Source organism: Haliotis cracherodii, unplaced genomic scaffold (genome assembly GCF_022045235.1).
Source record: "Haliotis cracherodii isolate W230 unplaced genomic scaffold, xgHalCrac1.p SCAF_1, whole genome shotgun sequence".
NCBI classification, from domain to species: Eukaryota; Metazoa; Mollusca; class Gastropoda; order Lepetellida; family Haliotidae; genus Haliotis; species Haliotis cracherodii.
Window position 1 is genome coordinate 57,248,896 of NW_027266264.1, and position 21,390 is coordinate 57,270,285.

At 39.4% G+C, this 21,390-nt stretch overlaps 1 protein-coding gene across 1 annotated transcript; it reads right to left on the reverse strand.

Annotated features, from left to right (window-relative positions):
• Nucleotides 1–10,958: 10,958 nt before the first annotated feature.
• LOC139465839 (arrestin domain-containing protein 3-like) lies at nt 10,959–21,043 on the reverse strand. Its single transcript, XM_071247781.1, has 7 exons — nt 20,902–21,043; nt 17,065–17,187; nt 15,920–16,146; nt 14,625–14,807; nt 13,601–13,783; nt 12,639–12,912; nt 10,959–11,206 (listed from the first exon to the last, which is right to left on the reverse strand). Exons 1-7 carry the CDS (start codon nt 21,017–21,019, stop codon nt 11,061–11,063), a joined length of 1,254 nt encoding a protein of 417 aa, XP_071103882.1. The 5' UTR covers nt 21,020–21,043; the 3' UTR covers nt 10,959–11,060.
• Between the last annotated feature and the right edge of the window lie 347 nt (nt 21,044–21,390).

Here is a 21,390-nt window from a genome sequence, read left to right on the forward strand (position 1 = left end):
GTTTGGGGTAATTATTCAATCTAAATCCAGGTTTGAAGTGAGTTGAAATGTGTGTTATGTAATATGCACGTGGCAGCCCAGCAAGAGATGAATGATAAGTTGATTTACTTTTTTTTGTAAATGAACAGATCATTCCTAGTCATCAAAGGATTAACAGAAAATACATTGATTGATTAATCACTGTTATCTTGCACAGTGGATATGTCAAGAGTGAGTGTTTACATGTCTAGGTTTACTAAAACAAAGGGAATACACTCATATCATGGCGTGAAGTGCCGATGTAAAAACAACATACTTTGTTCAAAGGGTTAACTGATAATACGTTGATTAATGGATCATTGTTATCTATCACTCAATGGATTTTTAGGAACCGTGGTTATGAAAATAGTTTCTCAGCCGACCATTGAGACTTGACACCTATGTAAAACACCTGAAACAATCCAAGTGATCAGTTGAGAAACGAACACGGATTATAATATCCCGAAACGATATATATCTTTTAAAATATTTGATTGTTACTGCGACACGTGACATCGAATAAGTTTCTTTGTACAGCTGCAGACGAGTGGGATATTGTTGCTTTGTGTGGATATTCACGGATACATTCCTCGAACAAGGAAGCTACCTAAAATTTATACACATAAATTTTGTAGGTTGTAATTATGAAATTTGCATTTTGTTTTCCTTCATTTGAACGGATTCGTTCTTGTTTCTCTACGTCTTGGTTGGGAAATTCTTCAATGCGCGATAGACGTTGTTTTCACAGGTCTTTTCCTTTGTAAGCGTGTATATATTACCGTCAATTTGTAAAATGTGATTCTCTCAGGCAATTTATAAAATGTGTAAATATTTCAGTCATTTTGACTAAAAAATCTGCCCAGATTGATTAAGACGATCAAAAGGGCCTACAAACATCACAACCGATTATTATGTAGGATTAGAAGCCAAACAACATAGAAATGTACTTTTCAACGTAACATTTTCAGTCTCTTGGTGATGACATTACACATCAAAATGTTTGGAATTCGTTATCATAATGATACAGATGGAAATGTTTTTCAGTCACTTTATAAAATAACTGAATATTTAGACGTTTAATAAATTTGTTACACATTTGACAGTAAATAAATATACACACTATTAAAAAAGCAATGCTCAGGTGAAATATTTACTTTGTGTTGCAAGTCAAAATAGTGTAAACGAAAATCGCAAAATTACCAAGCAAGTGACTTATCAAAACCTCGTCACCATTACCGATGCTACCCACAAAGATACGTACATTTCCTTATTATCTCGAAAACTGTATTTCATTTTGTTGATCAATGTTACCATACGCCCTTATTACTACCCATAAAAGTGACTAATGCGCTTACGAATGGCGCAGCAGAGGTCGGGAACTAGTCTAGATTTCTGCTATACATACATGACCAGCGTAGAAGAGAAATAGAAAAAAGGGTCTATAGTATATCAATTTCAATCCCTTGCAAATAAACAATTAATTGTGCGTTTGTTTATTTGATGTATAACTCCACACTCCGCAATATTCCAGTTATATGACGGGGGTCTGTGAATAATCGCAGGTGGACCAGGTAATCCGATGGCTGGCATCAAGAGCATCGATCTCTGCAGATTTTAAACGTTATGGAGTGCCCCAAAACTTACGAAAGTGAAATCTCACTTTTAACCCCCCCCCCCCTTCCCCCTCAACACACACACGCACACGTTTTGTTCAGGTTAATTTTATGCATAAATTGCATAAGTGGCATTAACTAAATTGCATAAAGTTAATATATATGTTTTAACCGAAACAGACCAGAAACTCCCAATACAGATCACTGAAAGAATATTCGGAAATTCTTGTGAATCTTTGTATTGTGTTAGAACCAAAAGTAAAAAGCATATTTGGAGATTCAAAAATAATATATGCATTTTTTATTGTCTTTAAAAGCAAACCCGAAATGATTCCGGGTTTGAATAGATCGCCTGTAACCATGGTAACCTGTACTGGTCGAAGAAGCTACTTAATGGACGCACAGTGTCAGCAGTGTCATGTCACAGTCAACAAGCCAGTCGAAGTATTTGACTTTAAAGGCAGCTGACCCGTGAAGATCCGGGGTAGAATAGGACTTCAGCAACCCATGCTTGCCATAAAAGACGACTATGCTTGTCGTAAGAAGCGACTAATGGGTGGTCAGGCTCGCTGACTGGGTTGATGCATGTCATTGTATCACAACTGCATGGATCGATGCTCATAATGTCAATCACTGGACTGTCTGGTCCAGACTCGAATATTTACAGATCGCCGTCGTCATATAGCTGGAATATTGCTGAGTGCGGCGTTAAACAACAGACAAACACATTATAGGCAGCTGGATGATTTTACGTGCGCATCAGACGTATGTGATTGGGGTTGGGAAACATCTGTATTTATTTGTTCGTTTGGATAAATATTAATCTAAACGTTGGTGCAACGTCAGCCTTCACCTTTTCTCGAAGGTGATTGCTGTTATGAATATGAAGGCTCCTGCTGTTCTTAATACATGTGTTGCAAGTTCATATGGACAAAACGTGGACCGCGGATAGACCACAGGCCATGGAATAATACTCGTTAGTGATTGGTATAAATTGTTCTTTGGATGTGTGAATGCTGTTAAGTACTGCCATCATTAATATTTCATTCAAACATTCCGGCGCACTGATAACTTAGCATTACGCCACTGCCACAAACTATTTTGCATATCACGTGACATGACTTTTCTCTTGTTTGTAAACAAACACGCTTAAATACGCTGATGCAAATTATAATATTTCACGTTTTATGATATTTTCTCAATGAAAGTTGACCATTTCATGACATATTTTTATCTAATTGGTAGACTTTTAAAAAAATGAAAACAGAAGAAAGGCCTATCATGATGTATTTTTTGAATGGACTGAGTAAGATGTGACGAATCCTCACATCACTCTGGCCTGTGGCAGGGGTACTTCGTAGTTTGGCCGCAACTAATTCTCGGTAAGGAAGTGTGTATTTTAGCGATTGTGGGTTTTATTGCTTTTAATTTACACCGTTTATTAGCGACGCCCAAACCATATCAAGAAGGGGGCGCCAAAAAGGGCTTCAAACAATGTGGTATTTGACCCCAGATCCTCGTCGTGACAAGCCAACGGTAACTACAAGCACAGACAAATAACAAACCAACATTTATTACTCTTTCGTGAAGATATCACCTGTTTAATAAACACACAGCTGTACTACACATTGTGTGATACCATAGCGTGTGGTATCAGTATTCGTTAGAGAGAAGAAGAAGAAAAAGAAAAAGAAGAGAGAAGAAGAATAATTTATTATAGTGTCACTCGCTGTACATATAAAATGACAAGGCAAGAATGTAAAAATTCAGCGGCCGGCAAAAATGGCCTACGAGACACTAAAAGACTCATAGAAACAATATTTTATATGTGTACACACCACATTTAATAGTAATTATGAAAATAACATTCACAATAGTATCCCCCATACGAACATCCTATATACACACAACCACATCCATTCCCACATCCAGGCCTTCACTCACAGCAGCTTACGAAAACCACGCAAACACACCCGCACATTCAGACACACCCAAACCCTCATTGACATCAGTTCAATCACATCCGAACCCTCGCCCGAACCCTCACGCACACCGTAACACTTTACCCTCACGCACACCCTATTTCTTAAACATGCCCTCACCTGTATCCTTTCCCGCATCCACACCAACTCCCTCGTCCGCACCATCAACCACGTCCTCTCTCGCATCCACATCCCTCCCCGCCTCCACAAAAAAGAAGCAACAAACACGCACAAAGACACCAACAAAGCAACAATCCACCGCCGCACACGCACGCACGCACGCACGCACGCACACACACACACACACACACACACACACACACACACACACACACACACACACACACACACACACACACACACACACACACACACTCGATCTCAGATTTTGAATAAATGCAGTTAATATACAAAATATATAGATATAATAACTCAATTAGTACTAATTGGACCTTTGCACAAATACAGCGTATCAAAGTTTTTTTTATGTCTTTTTACACGTAAAAGTGTGTAAAAATATGAACAAAACAAGACTATTGTGAAACTGAGCATAACCAGGTGTTAGTAGATCAAGGTAAATGTCCATGAACTATGACAGGTGAAAACATGTGCTTGAAACCAACGTGCATGTGATTTGTCAGTGGTTTGTGATTTGTGAGTGGCATTGTGGGATAGTGAATCATCGTCAAAATATCAGAACGTAAAAGTAGCATATTTCCTTCTCAAAGAACAACTTACATGTCATTATTATTATGTACATAAACATAGCTGTTATTTTTATTGTTATTTTGATAACTTTTTTTCCAGGCTAATTTGCATTATGCCTATAGCCTGTTTCTGCCATGTCAATTTGGACTTAGTTTTATTTTTGAATGTTGAAAGTGCCTACAAATTACCTCCTGTAAAGTACATTTTGTATTGAGCACTGAGATAAAACTAGCAAATCCAGACTAGTACTTTTCCAGTTGTTTTGTTATTTCGTATTTACATATACGTAATGCTTTAGGTCGATTATTAAATCCAGCAAAACAGTTTTTTTCATTTCCATGAGTACTTTAGTTCGCCGTATACCATCTAAGTAGGTGTAGACATTGTCAAACCGGCAGTTATTTTAAAAAATTGAGTTGTACCTTTTCAATCAGATTTATGGTTTCAGTTCCCCATACTTCAGAGCCAAACAACACACGAGGTAAAATCATAACATCAAATGCTTTTACAATACCGTCAAGTGGAAGGTTAATATTCCGTGGTTTTCTCCAAAGACGATACATGGATTTCAACCCAGGTCGTCTAATTTTTAGAGCTTCAGTGTGCCTGTGTTGTCGTACCATGCATGTATTGTTTCTCCTTGGATCAGAATAACCCATGTTGTCATTTCATTTCACATCATTTATTTCTAAAAATAAGAACCACCCACGGTGGTACAGGAGAAAAAAAAGTTTCTTAACATGACAATAAATATGTGAGAAGATGTCGGTTATACTGTACAAATATTTGGAGATAAACAATTTGCTTGAACATTTGTACGAACATTTAAACAGAAACACTTACATAAGCAAACACACATACACACAGTTACGCTCAAAGGTACTTATCTATTATACATATGAATTTTGCAAGGTTCTTGATTTCTTTTACCCTTCTGGTACTTAATATTTTATTTGTATTTTATTACATTCGGAAATTGCGTATATTTATTCTAGATAAGTTTAGATCTAGATTCATGGAACGCTTCACATTTAAACAGGTCTCATTCTTGTCGTAAACAGTGAAGAGTATGTATGGAATACTTGTTGAATCTTATGTTTGTCGTGAACGGTGAAGTGTCCACGTGGAATAATTATTGACTTTTATGTTTGTCGTGAACTGAAGGGTGAAATGTCTGTGTGGAATTATTGTTGAATCTTATGTTTGTCATAAACAGTGAAGTGTTTGTGTGGAATACTTGTTGAATCTTATGTTTGTCGTGAACGGTGAAGTGTCCACGTGGAATAATTATTGATTTTTATGTTTGTCATGAACAGAAGGGTGAAATGTCAATGTGGAATTATTGTTAAATCTTATGTTTGTCATAAACAGTGAAGTGTATGAGTGGAATTATTACCGATTCTAATGCTTGTCGTAAACAGTGAAGTGTCTCTGTGAAATACTTGTTGAATCTTATGCTTGTCGTGAACGGTGAAGCGTCTCTGTAAAATACTTGTTGAAACTTATGCTTGTCATGAACGGTGAAGTGTCTCTGTGGAATGCTTGTTGAATCTTATGCTTGTCGTGAACGGTGAAGTGTCCACGTGGAATAATTATTGAATCTTATGTTTGTCGTGAACGGTGATCTGTCTGCGTGGAATAATTGTTGAAACCTATTCTTGTTGTGAACTGTGAGGTGTCTGTGTCGAATAATTGTTGATAACATTATACGTGTGGCTCTTTTTAAGTGCTAAAATAGATAAATGATTGATGCAAGCGAATTTGCCTTTTTGTTTTAATTTCCTGTTCACAATAAAATGGATTGATCCACTTGCCTACTTTATCTAACCAGCAAAGTCACTCAGCCCTGACTGTACCTGGGTTGTCTAGATAGCCACTGTTTACCTGTTTCAAGAACTTAGACGAAGCGGGTTGATACAGATACATGCACTTGGTGGCATTCTTCATGAGGGACTTCACGGCAAATATTTATTTTTTATTTTTATGAATTTTACACCTAAGTTATCATAGTAATCAACAATTTCCAGCAAACTATTACCGAGGTAAAATTGTATTTGTTTGTTTTCGGCTTTTCGCTGCCAAAGATAATAAATGTTGACATTAAGCAATCACTGTTCGCAATAAATTTACAATGAGTGTAAAGACTTTAGTAGGAATCTTTGGTTCTTGCTTAGTAGAACAATATCGTCCGCATAAAAAAGTACCCCAAACTGGATGCATAATGTGAATGTTTCATCAGAATAAGACACGTTGACACTTTCACCCAAATGGTTCTTCAGCCAGGGTTCTAAATCGTCAAGAAAAAGGGAAAAATAAAGACACATGTATATAGAGGTATTTAGGTTGACTTAGTAGAATGTTGATTCATGAGCATCCTCGCTTATCCAGTGTGTTACATCTGCAATCTATTACCATAAATACCCTCCATAAACACCTATTTGCCACAAAGCTACGTTTTTGAGTCCAGTGACACGTCGCTACAAATGACTGTCCAATCAAGTACCACTGTTGATTCACGATTAAAACAAGGCGCGATATCAGCAGTATTGTTGCATGACGTTTCTTATACAAATGGAAACTTCATGTAGCACACGGACTTCGCTCCCTTTAATACACGTAAAACATTCTATTTCCAGCATAATGTACAGTTACTTACTTACTTACGTTTGGAGATTTAACGTGCGCTTTCCGACTGGAGCGTATTTCGCACACGGGCCCGGTCGGGCCATTTAGCGTGGTTTTGAAGGGAAAATAAAGGTGTTGCAACCAGAGGGGGGTTTTAGTGGTTGCTTATATAAGTTTTGGAGATTTTGAAATTTGGAATACATGCCTAGGGGTGTGATAATTTACAGTATTCAGCTTCGATTAAATATATGGAGTACCTATTCGTACGTGGTGACGCATTTCGAAGAGACATTTTGATTGGTTGTTGCTTTCCAGCTCCTGTGCGAGAGAAACACTGTGCGGAGTTAGTGATAAGAGAGATCGAGATGGTGACGTCACTTCCGATGAGAACCTGTCGTGGCAAATGGTCCCGTGTATGAATAATAAAATAATAATGACAAGTTACACTGGATAATCGAGACTGACTAGATGACGGGGGCACTCTGACTACGGCTCACATAAGCTGCAAAATTGGCAATCAATGGGATGGAGTTGACAACAAATGTTCCCAAAGGCTTCAGATTATTTGAGTGTTAACACACGATAACAAATAGACATCAACAATAGTAACAACGCATAAATCCACCATGTAAAAGCATCAAAATTCACATGAAATTATTCTTGTAGAGTGCACCCCGGAAGTAATCACAAGCAGTACATGCCTGTTGAAATACAACACAACCCATTAATATGAATGAGCACTAGTATAAATAGACATATATAATTGCACACACAGGCATATATTGCACAATTAGATATCCATTGGGCAAACAAGTTATCCATTGCACATAATTGAAACGCGCCTATAGAACTAGACATACATTGCACAAATGTCATGGTACATGTACCATTAAAAAAAGTTATACATTGCATTTGAAATACACCATAGTTACTCGTTAAAGGATGTAGCTATCTAATTGCCTGGACGTCGTCTTGTAAGACCCAAACAAGTGGGCTGGCCCACCTGAGCCCACTTGCACAAAGCGCTAAGCGCTAAGAATATCGTAAGCCTAAGTTAAAGTATTGGAGTTACGATCATTTAAGCGCTAAGGTCGCTTTGTGAAAGTTGGTCCTGTAATGATATCATGACGTCATTTGCTTGTCCTGTCACAACTGACTCACATGTAACTGATAGTGTTATAACATCTGGGCATACACAACGCATAAAGTGAAACACAATCTTCACCGGGCATATGTAAAATGTATGTAAAATAACACAGTACCTATAGAACATATATATGTACATTGTATATAAAATGACAAAGTGTCCGTGCATATAACATGACATATTACCATTACGTGCTGTTTTCAGATGACATATCCTTTCCTTTTCGACAAATTGTACCCTTGAAGATAGCGATGTTAATATATCTATGGTTGCGTTGGTGACCTGTTATGGTTATGTTATTCTTGGCCTTGTCAGTGGGACCCACTACAAACATTTCATGTATGTGCAGCCAAACTTTGGATGAAAGTTAACTGAGACAGAATGCGTTTATTCCATTTCTGTCTCCTCTTTTACAGTTAGTAATTCTACCAATGACAACGCCTGGCACTGATAAGACATTTAGGCAAGAAGTAGCTATAAGCATCCATATGGCACCAATTGTGCCCCCCTTCTTGCGGATCTGTTTCTTTGTGCATATGAATCGGAATATCTGTGTGGATTGGCAAAGTCAAAACAAGGTAATTTGTCCAAGAAGTTTAACTTAAGCTTCAGATATATCAATGATCTGATACCATTCAAAAACAATCAAACAGCCAATTCCCTTCAACTGATTTACCCACCTAAACTAGAAATAAAGGATACCAACAAGACTGTCTCATCTGTTTCATATTCATGCTTGAAGATTCAGAGTGACAAAACACTCTCCGCAAGAGTGTATGGCAAGAGGGATGACTTGAACTTTCCCTTCATGTCGATCAATATTTCAGCAGCTCCAGCCTTCGGTGTTTATATTTCAAGGTTACAACACCCATGGCCTCGGTAAAGCTTTCAAAAAGCCTTATGGCAGAGACACGTTGATGACATTTCTACATTTGACGCATCAGTGACAAAAATGATGTCTGATGCCATTCTCTATTGTGACCTGTACCCTATGTTCACGTGTGTTATTGGTTTTTTTATGTTTTTTTTTAGGGTTATGGGGGTGAATGATTGACTTCTTTTGCCTGTGATTGTGATGGGTACTTAACCCTGTTACAATCACTTTTTGGTGGTGATGCATAGACACATTATATATTGATCTATGATATATTCGGAATCGTGCAATATACTCTTTATTTTTAATCAATGCTTTTGAAGTCTGAAATCTAGAAAGACTTGAAGACACAAAAATATAATAATAACGTCTGTATTCGTTACACATATGTATGTTCCTGTTTCAAGTTTTAGCTTGAATTTCTAGCTAACAAATCAGTGTGAATCTCAGTGTAAGTTCTTCCATATGTTTACACATGTAACAGTCTCCTTCTCACAGTTCAAAATGATAATAATCAGAAATTTGGCCTTTGAAATGAGCAAGATATTAAGTGCATATACATATAAGTTATTAAAGCTTAAGACAACTTCTGTAGTGTGTAGTGTTATGGTAGACATGTGGAAGACATTTCCAAATTTGACGCATCGGTGACAAAAACGATGTCCGATGCAATTCCCTATATTGACTTGTGCCATATGTTTCCGTGTTTTTTCAAATGAACAAATTGACGTGTATGTGTCACCTTTTCGCGAACACCTGGTGTCATCACTATTTGATATTGATTCATAAACACATGCCCATGACATAGTCGGAATCGTACAATCGACTCTATTGGATATGGAAAGGGTTTTGTCGCTACCCATTCTAAAAGATAGTCAACAGGTTCATCTTTACATCCAATAGCTGCGTCACATTCGCGATAGGGATAACTATCACCCAGCGAACGTCAATAAGCTGTACGAATTCGACAGTTGTCTTAATATCGAGACCCTTCTTCTCACCACCATCACTGTCGACTCATCGACTCAACGACGTCCATGAACCATCGTACCATGGTGTACCCCTCATCAATCGGATATCCAGAATGTTGACTAAATGGATGAAGCAGACAGTTTGTGACCCCAGTCGTAGTACGTGTAGACAGATGGTGTAACCAGTGTATGCCTTCTACAACAGATGTATGCAGTGTTGACTACATAGATGAACAGACAGTTTGTGACCCAAGTCGTAGTACGTGTAGACAGATGGTGTAACCAGTGTATGCCTTCTACAACAGATGTATGCAGTGTTGACTACATAGATGAACAGACAGTTTGTGACCCCAGTCGTAGTACGTGTAGACAGATGGTGTAACCAGTGTATGCCTTCTACAACAGATGTATGCAGTGTTGACTACATAGATGAACAGACAGTTTGTGACCCAAGTCGTAGTACGTGTAGACAGATGGTGTAACCAGTGTATGCCTTCTACAACAGATGTATGCAGTGTTGACTACATAGATGAACAGACAGTTTGTGATCCAAGTCGTAGTACGTGTAGACAGATGGTGTAACCAGTGTATGCCTTCAACAACAGATGTCTGCAGTACAGACTACATAGATGAAGCAGACAGTTTGTGACCCCAGTCGTAGTACGTGTAGACAGATGGTGTAACCAGTGTATGCCTTCTACAACAGATGTCTGCAGTATTGACTACATAGATGAACAGACAGTTTGTGACCCCAGTCGTAGTACGTGTAGACAGATGGTGTAACCAGTGTATGCCTTCAACAACAGATGTCTGCAGTACAGATTACATAGATGAAGCAGACAGTTTGTGATCCCAGTCGTAGTACGTGTAGACAGATGGTGTAACCAGTGTATGCCTTCTACAACAGATGTCCGCAGTATTGACTACATATATGAAGCAGACAGTTCGTGACCCCAGTCGTACGTGTAGACAGATGGTGTAACCAGTGTATACCTTCAACAACAGATGTCCGCAGTACTGACTACATAGATGAAGCAGACAGTTTGTGATCCCAGTCGTAGTACGTGTAGACAGATGGTGTAACCAGTGTATGTCTTCAACAACAGATGTCTGCCATGTTGACTACTCAGGAGGAGCGGTCGCATTGTGGCCCCAGTCGTAGTACGTGTAGACGGGAGCGAAGTATTTGTCTCCGTGCAAATGTTCACTATCTTCTTTCTGAGTGATGTTGACCCTCCCAAACACACACTCTTCATATGAAGGAGGAGCTGAAACATGAACCAGTATATTACTATCTAAACTGTGTATTAAGTGTTTTGTCAATATTTGTCATGGCTTCATAAATAGGTACAACTTCTATTTGACGAAATGTCTTATTATAACGACCAGTCTACTATATTCTAGTGGAGAAATGAAACATGTATAAACTTTTTTGTTTGTTGGACGTTCCACAGCTACACTTTACGCCTTCTTCCTGAGGTAGCAAAACGCATTGTCATCTAGTTAGTCACGCGCATGAATTAACGAGCCATCAAGCTTCCTACTGATGAATGGGCAAGAAGAACCTATGTAGGGTCTTTGCAAACAATAAAGTGGTCATCCATAAAGATTTCATGTCTACATGTTCTTCCAGCTCTTACCGAAGGCTTCATATTCTAGACGTTTGCAGCAGTACACTCACAAGTCAGTGCATGTATATTTAGCCAGCATATCCCTAAGTTGAAATGGAAGACATGTTGCAGTCTTAGGTCTCACATCGGGATACGGTGACATACAACCCGTTACATAGCCTGACCACTGACCACTATTTTGTCGCTGAATCTCAACAAGGAAGGCAGTCGTAGGTTACTGGGGAACTACAATGCATTCTTGCATGGAGAGCGAATTAGATATCGAAAACAACGCCGAAACTCGGTACGAACACGTAACTTGAGCGCAAAACTGTTGTACAGTCATGTCCCGCTTCATTCGTGACTAACTCGTGTTATTCCGGGACAATCCGAATAGCGACTCGTGCCCCTCTCGTGGCCATTTTTGTGACCGGGTTCCGTCTTAGCGCAAACGGGCATACCTAAAACAATGGGGAGTACCGCCGTACTAATCCGCTTAATGGTTAACATATATTTCCCCATATATTATATATATTTCAGATGCAATTTAAAGCACATCGGGACATACGGAATTATACAGTATGATTGAACAAATGTAACTGTGTCATGGGTATATTTTTAGATGCAAGACGTATGTAAAATCAAAAATGATTTCTGAGGGATTCTTTGACGAAGAACTTGAAATCCTGCGCGCATTCTGATTGGTTTGTCGTATTTTCGCACATAACGTTCATCGATAGGGGGACGAGTCTTCTTGCAGGTTACGGAAAGGGGCGAGTGGTGACGAATGGCCCCGCTTTTACGGACTTCAGATATCCGGAAACCTCGGTTCCCGGACGATTTTCATTCAAAACGAAATAATTACTAATAATTTGAATAAAATGCGTCATCTCCACTAAGTGGACAACAATTTACAGAGGAAAGGGTAACGTCTGCGCAACTGGGAGAAAGTCGGCTTCTTTAGGCCATCGTTGTGGCTAAAACATGTCACACGAAGGAAACGAATTGAACGTGGTAAGTGAATTATACGAAACCATTACCTGATGTTCCCTGTAAGAGTTTAATGCATACCATCACGATGTCTACTTACGCAAGTTGGGCGAAGCTGTTGGACCCTCTGGAGGATATGGTGGTGGGGCATATCCTGCCCCTGGGGCAAATATATCTCTTCCCGGGGGTAGCGATTCTCCTGGGGGATAGGCTGGTGGTGTTGGGTATGAAAATATGGTCTCGGTGTAAGCTGCTGGACCCGGATGCGTGATGGGAGGATGCCTATCGGGGACATTTTGCACGGGGATGGTTCCAATTATGACTGGAAGATTGATGTCGAGATTCAAGCTGAGCCCTGGTGGACTAACTGTAAGCTGGAACAAAACCAATGATGTCATATCATAATTTCCAATTTGTGATCTCCTGGTCGCGTTATACCAAAATACGATAAAAGACGGTACATGTCCTTGTTGTTATCTTGCCGTGCGGTCGGGAAGAAGGACATAAAACAAAGACTGGTCAGCTCGGAATCTGTATATGTTTGAGTGGGGTACTCACGTTAAACTAAGGTGGGCTCAGCACTATAATACCGGTATAAATCCGGACCAGTACAAAGAGACACATACAAGCGTTCATGCACGACGCTATGGTACTGAAATAATCTTGAAGAGTAAACCCCATTTCACTTCACCATCGATTATGTTATGTAAGTTCAGACAAAAAGCCAATATCAGGATTTTTCAGGTGGAATGTTAGTTTTTATCAGCCAAAACTAACTGCCATAGGAGCTATCGCTGTGGTGAGATTAAGCGATTTGTCCTAGGAGATATCCCTACAATAAAATAACATCCAAATGATTTCGGGACTAATTCAAGAGAACCATTCAACCCTAGTTAAATATCTCACCCCACGAGTGAACCATTCAACCCTACTTAAATATCTCACCCCACGAGTGAACCATTCAACCCTACTTCAATATCTCACCCTACGAGTGAACCATTCTACCCTACTTCAATATCTCATAGTGAAAATGACTCAATCAACCCCAAATAAACAGCTCACCTTGAGAGTGTATTGTATATCAATGATCGTGCAACTTGTAAGATAAGTTGGCGGAAGAGGTGGAATAGCTAGCTGGTCTCCATTCCAGTAGTCATGGTCTCCCATTAGGATTGGCTCATGTTGCAGCTTGGCCACCTTTTCAAAAGTAGTTTTTGACTCCCCTTCTGCTAGAAATGTTGTCTCCTGAAAAGAAGAGTTGTTTTTTCACAGAATTCAATTCATCAGCATATCTATGAATCACATGCAAAACTCACTACAGCTGTTTGTATGTATGTGCATAAGTATATCCTAACTAAGTGAATACGTTTTAATGGTTCACCTAGCAATAGCCAAGCTATGTGAGGGCGGGTGAGACATTCAAGCCACAAGATCAAGATGACACGCTTAAGTCAGAGAGCCTGATCTCGACTTTCATTGGCCCTTATGACAAACTAGAGTTATTGGGGACCTATTCTGACCCAAATGCATACAGGATTGGATAATGTAAATAAAGAAAAGAACTTCAATGTGAACTCAATGTATTGAGAAATGTTTGGCTACAACCGCCGAATTTGTTGAATAAATCCTTAACTAATGACGTTTATTATCATTCACAAAAACTATCAGCTTCTTAAGGGTCTTGACTCTTTCATATCTTGAAACAAATTGTAATTGGAAATTGGTTTAAATTAAAAACAAAAACGTTCATCAAGTTGTACCAGAGATGTTGAACATGTGATAAGATTTACACACAATCACGAGGGACAAACACCCAACATAAACATTTTCCTTGTATTTCTGGTATACGTGTCTGAATGGATGCTGATAAGTAAAATGATCTAAACAGGGGTCATAAACAGCTGCAGCTTAAAACTATCTTGCTTGTGTCTGTAACGTGGCCATTAGGCGTTACTTCCTCAAACAGTTTTCATTATGTTGATGCATGTTTGGAGAAGCACCTTAGGACTTCGAACGCTTGTGAAAAAACGTCCATGAAATAGTGACCCTCTTGTTAACAACACAGTATTTATAGATTTGAACTCACCATAGTGAGAGTCACTGATGATGAATCTATTGGGCCATCTGACATATTCTCTATTTCAGCCTTCAGAATAATGGCTTCTCCTGGGACATACCCCTGTCGGTCGATGGTGAAGGTGGCAGTGATTGGCCCAGATTGACAGCACAGACAGCAGATGGTCTTCGATTTGCTCTCTTTTGCAGGCATCTACAAGAATTCATTCTGTTCTCGAGGCTCTGCTACATGGATCGTGCAGTGAATCCGGCAGCTAGGATCGGATATGACTGAGTGGGATTCAAAATGACTATGGTGTTCAATACACGGCCCTGCATTACATATTCCACCACTGATACTGAAGGGTCCACATATTATTTCAAGTACGAGCCACAACGCAGACCTGTGGTTGGTGTGTTTAGAAACGGAAATGGAAAAGCAGGAAGTGAGATAAACATCTAGTTGTATATTACCCTAAACTAAAGGAAGCTGTGGAAGTGTATATCATTCTTACTTGATCATGCAGATTTAGAAAACACCTTTCAGAAAATGTCTTTGCAGGAAATGACTTTCAAGACGTTTCCTTGAGATCTCCAGAAACTGAAATACATATCCAGTTTCAACAAGAGCAACAACAATCGAAACGTCCAAATCAAAATAGAAATGTAAGCAAATTAAACAGCAAAATATCTCATCATGCTGTATGTTTGATGATTATTTAGGTCTGATCCGGAAATCAAAGTCACTGTCCAAATATCAGGCAAAAATATAAGTTTCATTGAATATGAAACGAATGAAAGGAAGCAAAGTTGTAAACACATATAAAGATAGACGGAGGGATGGATGGAGGAAGACACACAAGTACTCACGTTTGCCAATTCATTTTGCAATTAAGACTTGGATTCTTCATGGGAATAGTTATGTTGTTGCGAGTGAGTGACTGAGTATGGTTTTCCTTCGTTTTTAGCAATATTCAAACAATATCACCGAAGTTGACATCAGAAAAGTGCTTCACATATTGTACCCATGTTGGGAATCGAACCCAGGTCTTTGGCGTGACGCTTTAACCACTAGGCTACCCCAGCGCCCCCTAGTTATATTGTAAATGTTTGCATTCAGTTCCCTTTCGGTTAAAGTATATATATGTGGTGGCAAATGGTTGAGGTAGAGGTTGAGGTAGGTATAAAAGTTTTACAAATATTACAGGATTTGTGTCAGAACTCATTGGCATATCTGTCGACAGTTCACACTAATGATATATCTTCAACAGCCTATAATAAATGATTAATGAATGGTACGCCTACAACAATTACCTCATCACTTACCGTAGCAAGAGTTTCTTGATTTAGATCCAGCGGACAGATTACTGTGAAACATTTCATGGTTTCGTGGTCAAACTTCCAGGGTTTATCAATGATGCCTTTTGCAAAATATCGCACATAACCATATTTTCCCTCAAATGAAGAAGGGATATCCTTTGGGAGTTGGTACGTGAAGGGATAGGTGTGTCGGCCTGCGGGGAGATGGAGCTTGGCCCCTGACGCATCACTGCCTAGAATCCACATGGTTAATGTAACAGTTCAAGTGGCAAAATGTGAATGTTTTATTCTAGACATGTCACCTAAATCCATAAGCTTATATTATTCACCAGGCACGAAGGATATTTGCACCATTACAAATTTAAATACCATAAGGGCGATGTAGGATAAGGGACATCCCAAACATTACAGGAAAACATTGAAATATTGGTATGACATTTTCAAATGGTTCACTAAACAAAACTACCTTTTTCGCTTTTCTTAAACTTGTAAATTTTGGACTTCTGGTCTGATTATATATATAGGAATGAATAAACTGAGTAAAAAGGCTGATTTTTAGGACATCAAAGGATGACATAACTATGAGCAAGTATGTGATTCAAGAAGAATTTTGTTTCCATATGTTTTTGACTACATCCCCGAAGATAAACTTGTATCAAAGACTTGACCATGTTCAAATATTAAAAAAGTGTTTTCTGAAATTCATCCTTGTTAAAACAGTTTATCCTTACCCGTACATTTAGTGCTGTTATAATGAACAATGTCTACCTTACATTCATGTGAACATATTTGACAGCTTAAAGTGTTTCATACTTTCTTAAAGTTTGCAGATGATGTGGACCAAAAGAAACGGTCATCCTGTCTGGTCCTTTGAGAACTTAAGATAGAAGTTAAGCTTGAAATAGACAATCACTCATTGCATACGAAAACTGGCATCTAAGACCCAGGCAATGGGAAATGAAAGGCGGTTATAAGTTCTGCATATTTTCTAAAGTCATATGCCATGGGTGTCAAGTAAAATTTGAGAGATCCTTTATTTGTGGCAATTAGTGAAATATCAAATACGTCCGTCAATGTGAGATAACTGGTTACACTATTTTATGCAGAACTATACTGGTAGATAAAGGTAGGTGTGTTGCATATATCCTTACCTCTCCCATCAAGTAAGATATCATCTTTAAAGTATTGCTCCTTCTCTGAATACTCCTCCTCATTATCGCCCGAGCCTTCTGTCCATTCCACCTCTGCCTTGCCTTGAAACCGGAGGCGGATTCCTGAAATACGCTACCTCAGTTAATTCTGTGGAAGCATAACCAGAGTACCCCGGATACAGAATTTCACCTTAATTAAAGAATTGTCAGACCCCGGAGACATCAAACATGATGTGGCTCAAAATAAACACCGGTTTATTTCAACATTCCCATCAATTCAGATCTGTTTCAGTGAGTGAGTGAGAGAGTTGGGTTTAACGCCGCTTTTAACAGTATTCCAGTTATATCACGGCGTGTCAGCTTAATGTGGGAGGAAAGCCCGAAGTCATGCAGGTCTCACTTCGGGGAAACCCACGAGCACGGGTATGGTGCTGACAAACCTAGGAACATAATCGAGGCGAACCGGGATTCGAACCAACAATCATAGGTTTCTGGCGTGCCCAAGCGACGCAACTGTGCACAGCGAATCGCGGCGTCTTAGACATCTGGGAGAGTCGTGTCCCCTTGTTTCAGTATAAGTGATTTAAATATAATAACATGAAAGTAAAGTGTTCCCCAATTCACGAAATAATTTGAAGTTATTATAAAGACAATAAATGCTGAAATTAGATAACAAAATAAGATTTCCTGCGACGGATGAGTAACAAAATTCAATGATGTCCGCAGTTTGTTGATACAATATTGCTTGGTTGATGGCCAGAAAGCCATGTCGATAAGGGCATCATCACTGACACCATGTTTGCAGGCAAAGATCACGTAGATGTCAATCCCATTAATGATCATGACAAAATTGATATTTCTATTGGTGAAAATGTCAACTCTACCTCTTCACTTGATAGCCCCACGTTTGAAAATGTCGATTGCTCCACGAGTGCAAATGTCATCTTGATTGCGCCACGAGTGAATATGTCTGTCATGCAACTGTACCGCACAACGAGTGAAAAAGTGAAACTAACTCAATGAGATAAACATAGGAAGAAAATACAAACATCCTCTATTGCGCTACCCTGGAGACTATAATTCTATATACACTAGCCTCATCTATTTCCGCGAAGATCCGGGGTAGAATTGGTCTTTAGCAACCCATGCTTGCCGTAAGTGGCGACTATGCTTGTCGTAAGAGGCGACTTATGGGATCGGGTGGTCAGGCTCGCTGACTTTGTTGATGTATGTCATTGTATCCCAATTGCGATGATCGATGGTCATGATGTCAATCACCGGATTGTCTGGTCCAGACTCGATTATTTACAGACCGCCGTCATATAGCTAGAAAATTGCTGAGTGCGACGTTAAACAACAAACAAACAAAACCATCTATATATTGCTGTTCGTTAGCCGCGATACAGAAATAAACAATGGTCTCGGTCGGTGTTACTATTTTGAGAACAGTAAGGAAGCTTGAGTCATGTGCAGGTCTGTTTGGACTAAATGAATGTTCAGATAGTCAGTGTACTTAAGGAGGAATAGTTTGGGTCCTAGGGGGAATACAAATGTCCACGATATTTTGTAACGTGCACTGTAGTGGGGAGGTGAAAATTGCAAATGAAACGCCCGATGGCATTTTTTTTTAACAATATGGCATCCATGCTAGAAATGTTGCTAAGGCGTCACTGAACACTATGGATGCCATCCTTGCATTGTTCTGCATTTGAGGGGCCGTATAAAAAGTATTTTCCATTTAAGTGTTTTAAAACACTTTTTATTGTGAATTCAAAATTATGACTGCTATTGCTTATAAGACCTATATTTCCTTACACTGGCAGTGTTTTGTTACATCTGGAGATGTAAGGATCATCCTAAAAGCTGCCGCCTTTTTAACCACTTTATTATTTCCGCTTTCAGTCAGTTTGTATATAAATGAAAATAAGAATAAAGAAAACAATAGACATCAATTTAATCACATATGGTTAATCACATTAAACATTTCAACCCTTGAATATATAACATTTCTCCACGTGCACATACACGTCATTGAATACACCACATTCTACGACAGCTTAACAGCCGATCAGCCCCATTTAAAAGTACTCTACACAGTTGGATTATTACATCCTTCAGCTGAACAGCACCTCGCATCTGTACAAATCAGTTTGTGTTTGTAACATCCAGAAGAACGTTTTGTTCTGCAACCACGCGATGTCTATTCCAGACAACTTGCTGGAATAGGCTCCCTTGACACTAGAACAGGGAGAAGGTAACCCAGGCTTTCATCTTTTCTCCAGCCCCCAGAAGCAACTGGATCAGTAACAATTTGTACTCTGACAGTTGCTTGGTTACATATAATCACTTAATCGTGAACACGCCTTATATGGTCCTGGAGCGCATGGAAATCCTTCAGCATATTTCTTCATTGCTCCAGATATTTTTTCAGCATCAGGAGTACGCCATCCTTATCATTTCAGTATAGGAGTACTGGTAAAACTAAAGAGTACTCTTAGAATACTGAATGGAATTTAATTGATTAATCTTGTATTTCATTTTAGATATGCACCACATCATTGCTACTCTCGTGTAAACTTCGTTCGTTGTACATGTATGTCTATTGTATGATGCGCACCCCCATTAAATGGTTTTCAGTATTTGGGGGCAAAATACCGACCACTTCACATACGATTTCTCCGAAATTAATGTAAACAATATAATTCAATAAATAATTAAAATAGGTAACAAACATAAGTGCAGATATACACTTTTTGTAATCAGTGTAATTACGTGATTAATTTGCGTACTACAGTGCGGATTTGTTGACATTGTATTTCCGGTTTTCATGCATACGGTAGTGTCTGCGTTGGGAATAAAACATCAAAACTCATTGTGGCGTGTATAATGCGCAGCCCCTTCACAAAGCCCTGTTGTTTTTTTAAATTGCACACTATGCTCAAGGAAATACGCTGCTTGTAATCACAATACATTTCGGGGGAAATACGCCTGTAAATGAATGTTAGAACGTACATGTATGCTGTGATGCGTATCTGATACGTTTTCTAAATTATCCACTACCGTATCGTGCGTATTATCACCATCGAAAATACGCCGGTACGGCCTTCATCTTGAGCCCTGGAAGGCACCATTTATGGTATGCAGATTCCTTCCTTGTTATTCCTGTCAAGCCTCCAGCCACCTTGCAAGAACGATTCAGCCATTTACGAGCCTGGTCAGCGGGTACTAAGTCTTGGTTAAACTGCTCCTCACTGTGTTTGACAGAAACGTGTCCTCCCATGAATTCTCTGTACACTTCCGGTGACACGCTGAATATCAGCTTGATGCACTGAACCCCGAGATTGTGATACTGAGTTGAGTTGAGTTGAGTTTGGTTTAACGCCGCTTTTAACATTATTCCAGTTATATCGAGGCGTGTCAGCTTAATGTGGGAGGAAAGTCCGAAGGGATGCAGGTCTCAGACGTTTACCACTTCGGTGAAACCCACGAGCACGGGTATGGTGCTGACAAAACTAGAAACATAATCGGGGTGAACCGGGATTCGAACCCACAATCAGAGGTCTATGCACAGCGAATCGCGGCGCCTTAGACGACTGGGCCACATTGTGATACTGAAGACGGAGAAGTACAAAGCTACGATCTCGCAGCTAGCGTCGCACCAGCCTTATATAAAACAATAGTCATGAAAGCACACATCTCAACTCAGTGATTTTGTACAACCATTTTACATCAAAGGTGAAATCAAGCATTTTCGGAAGACTCGTGATTTCATGACACTGTGAGGGTTAAAGTCATGCGACGATCGGACTCCGTACAGCTGGTAATAGAGCTGCTTACCTCTCATTTTCATTGTGTCGTTTAGTTCCACAGTGAGATGTCCCTGTATAGTCTGGCCTGGGTAGTATATAGCCTGTGTTGGGCTGAACACAACCTCAAACTTGATCAATTTCGACATTATGCCAACAAAACAGGAACCTCTACTGCCAGCTACAAGGGAGGCAATCTGCCAGCAGAGGGCGCAATGTCATGTTTAGTGCATAGTTCTCTCAAAGGCATTTTACCACCGCGTTGTCGGAGCCATTATTGATCCTTCCTTAACCCTTACTGTGCGGTGCTGCCTTGTGAAGGGCCTGACGAGAACCCCGACTGACAACAAATTATACAACAGAATAACGTTGACAGAACTATTCTGCAGAGGAACGTTCTGAATATTTGTGATGTCTCGTAGAAATGTTTGATTTAATCCCAGTTTATCTGTAAATAGTTTGATCACGTTTGGCGCCAGACATATTTTCTGCGCGTTTCTAAACGTACTTTACCTTAGTA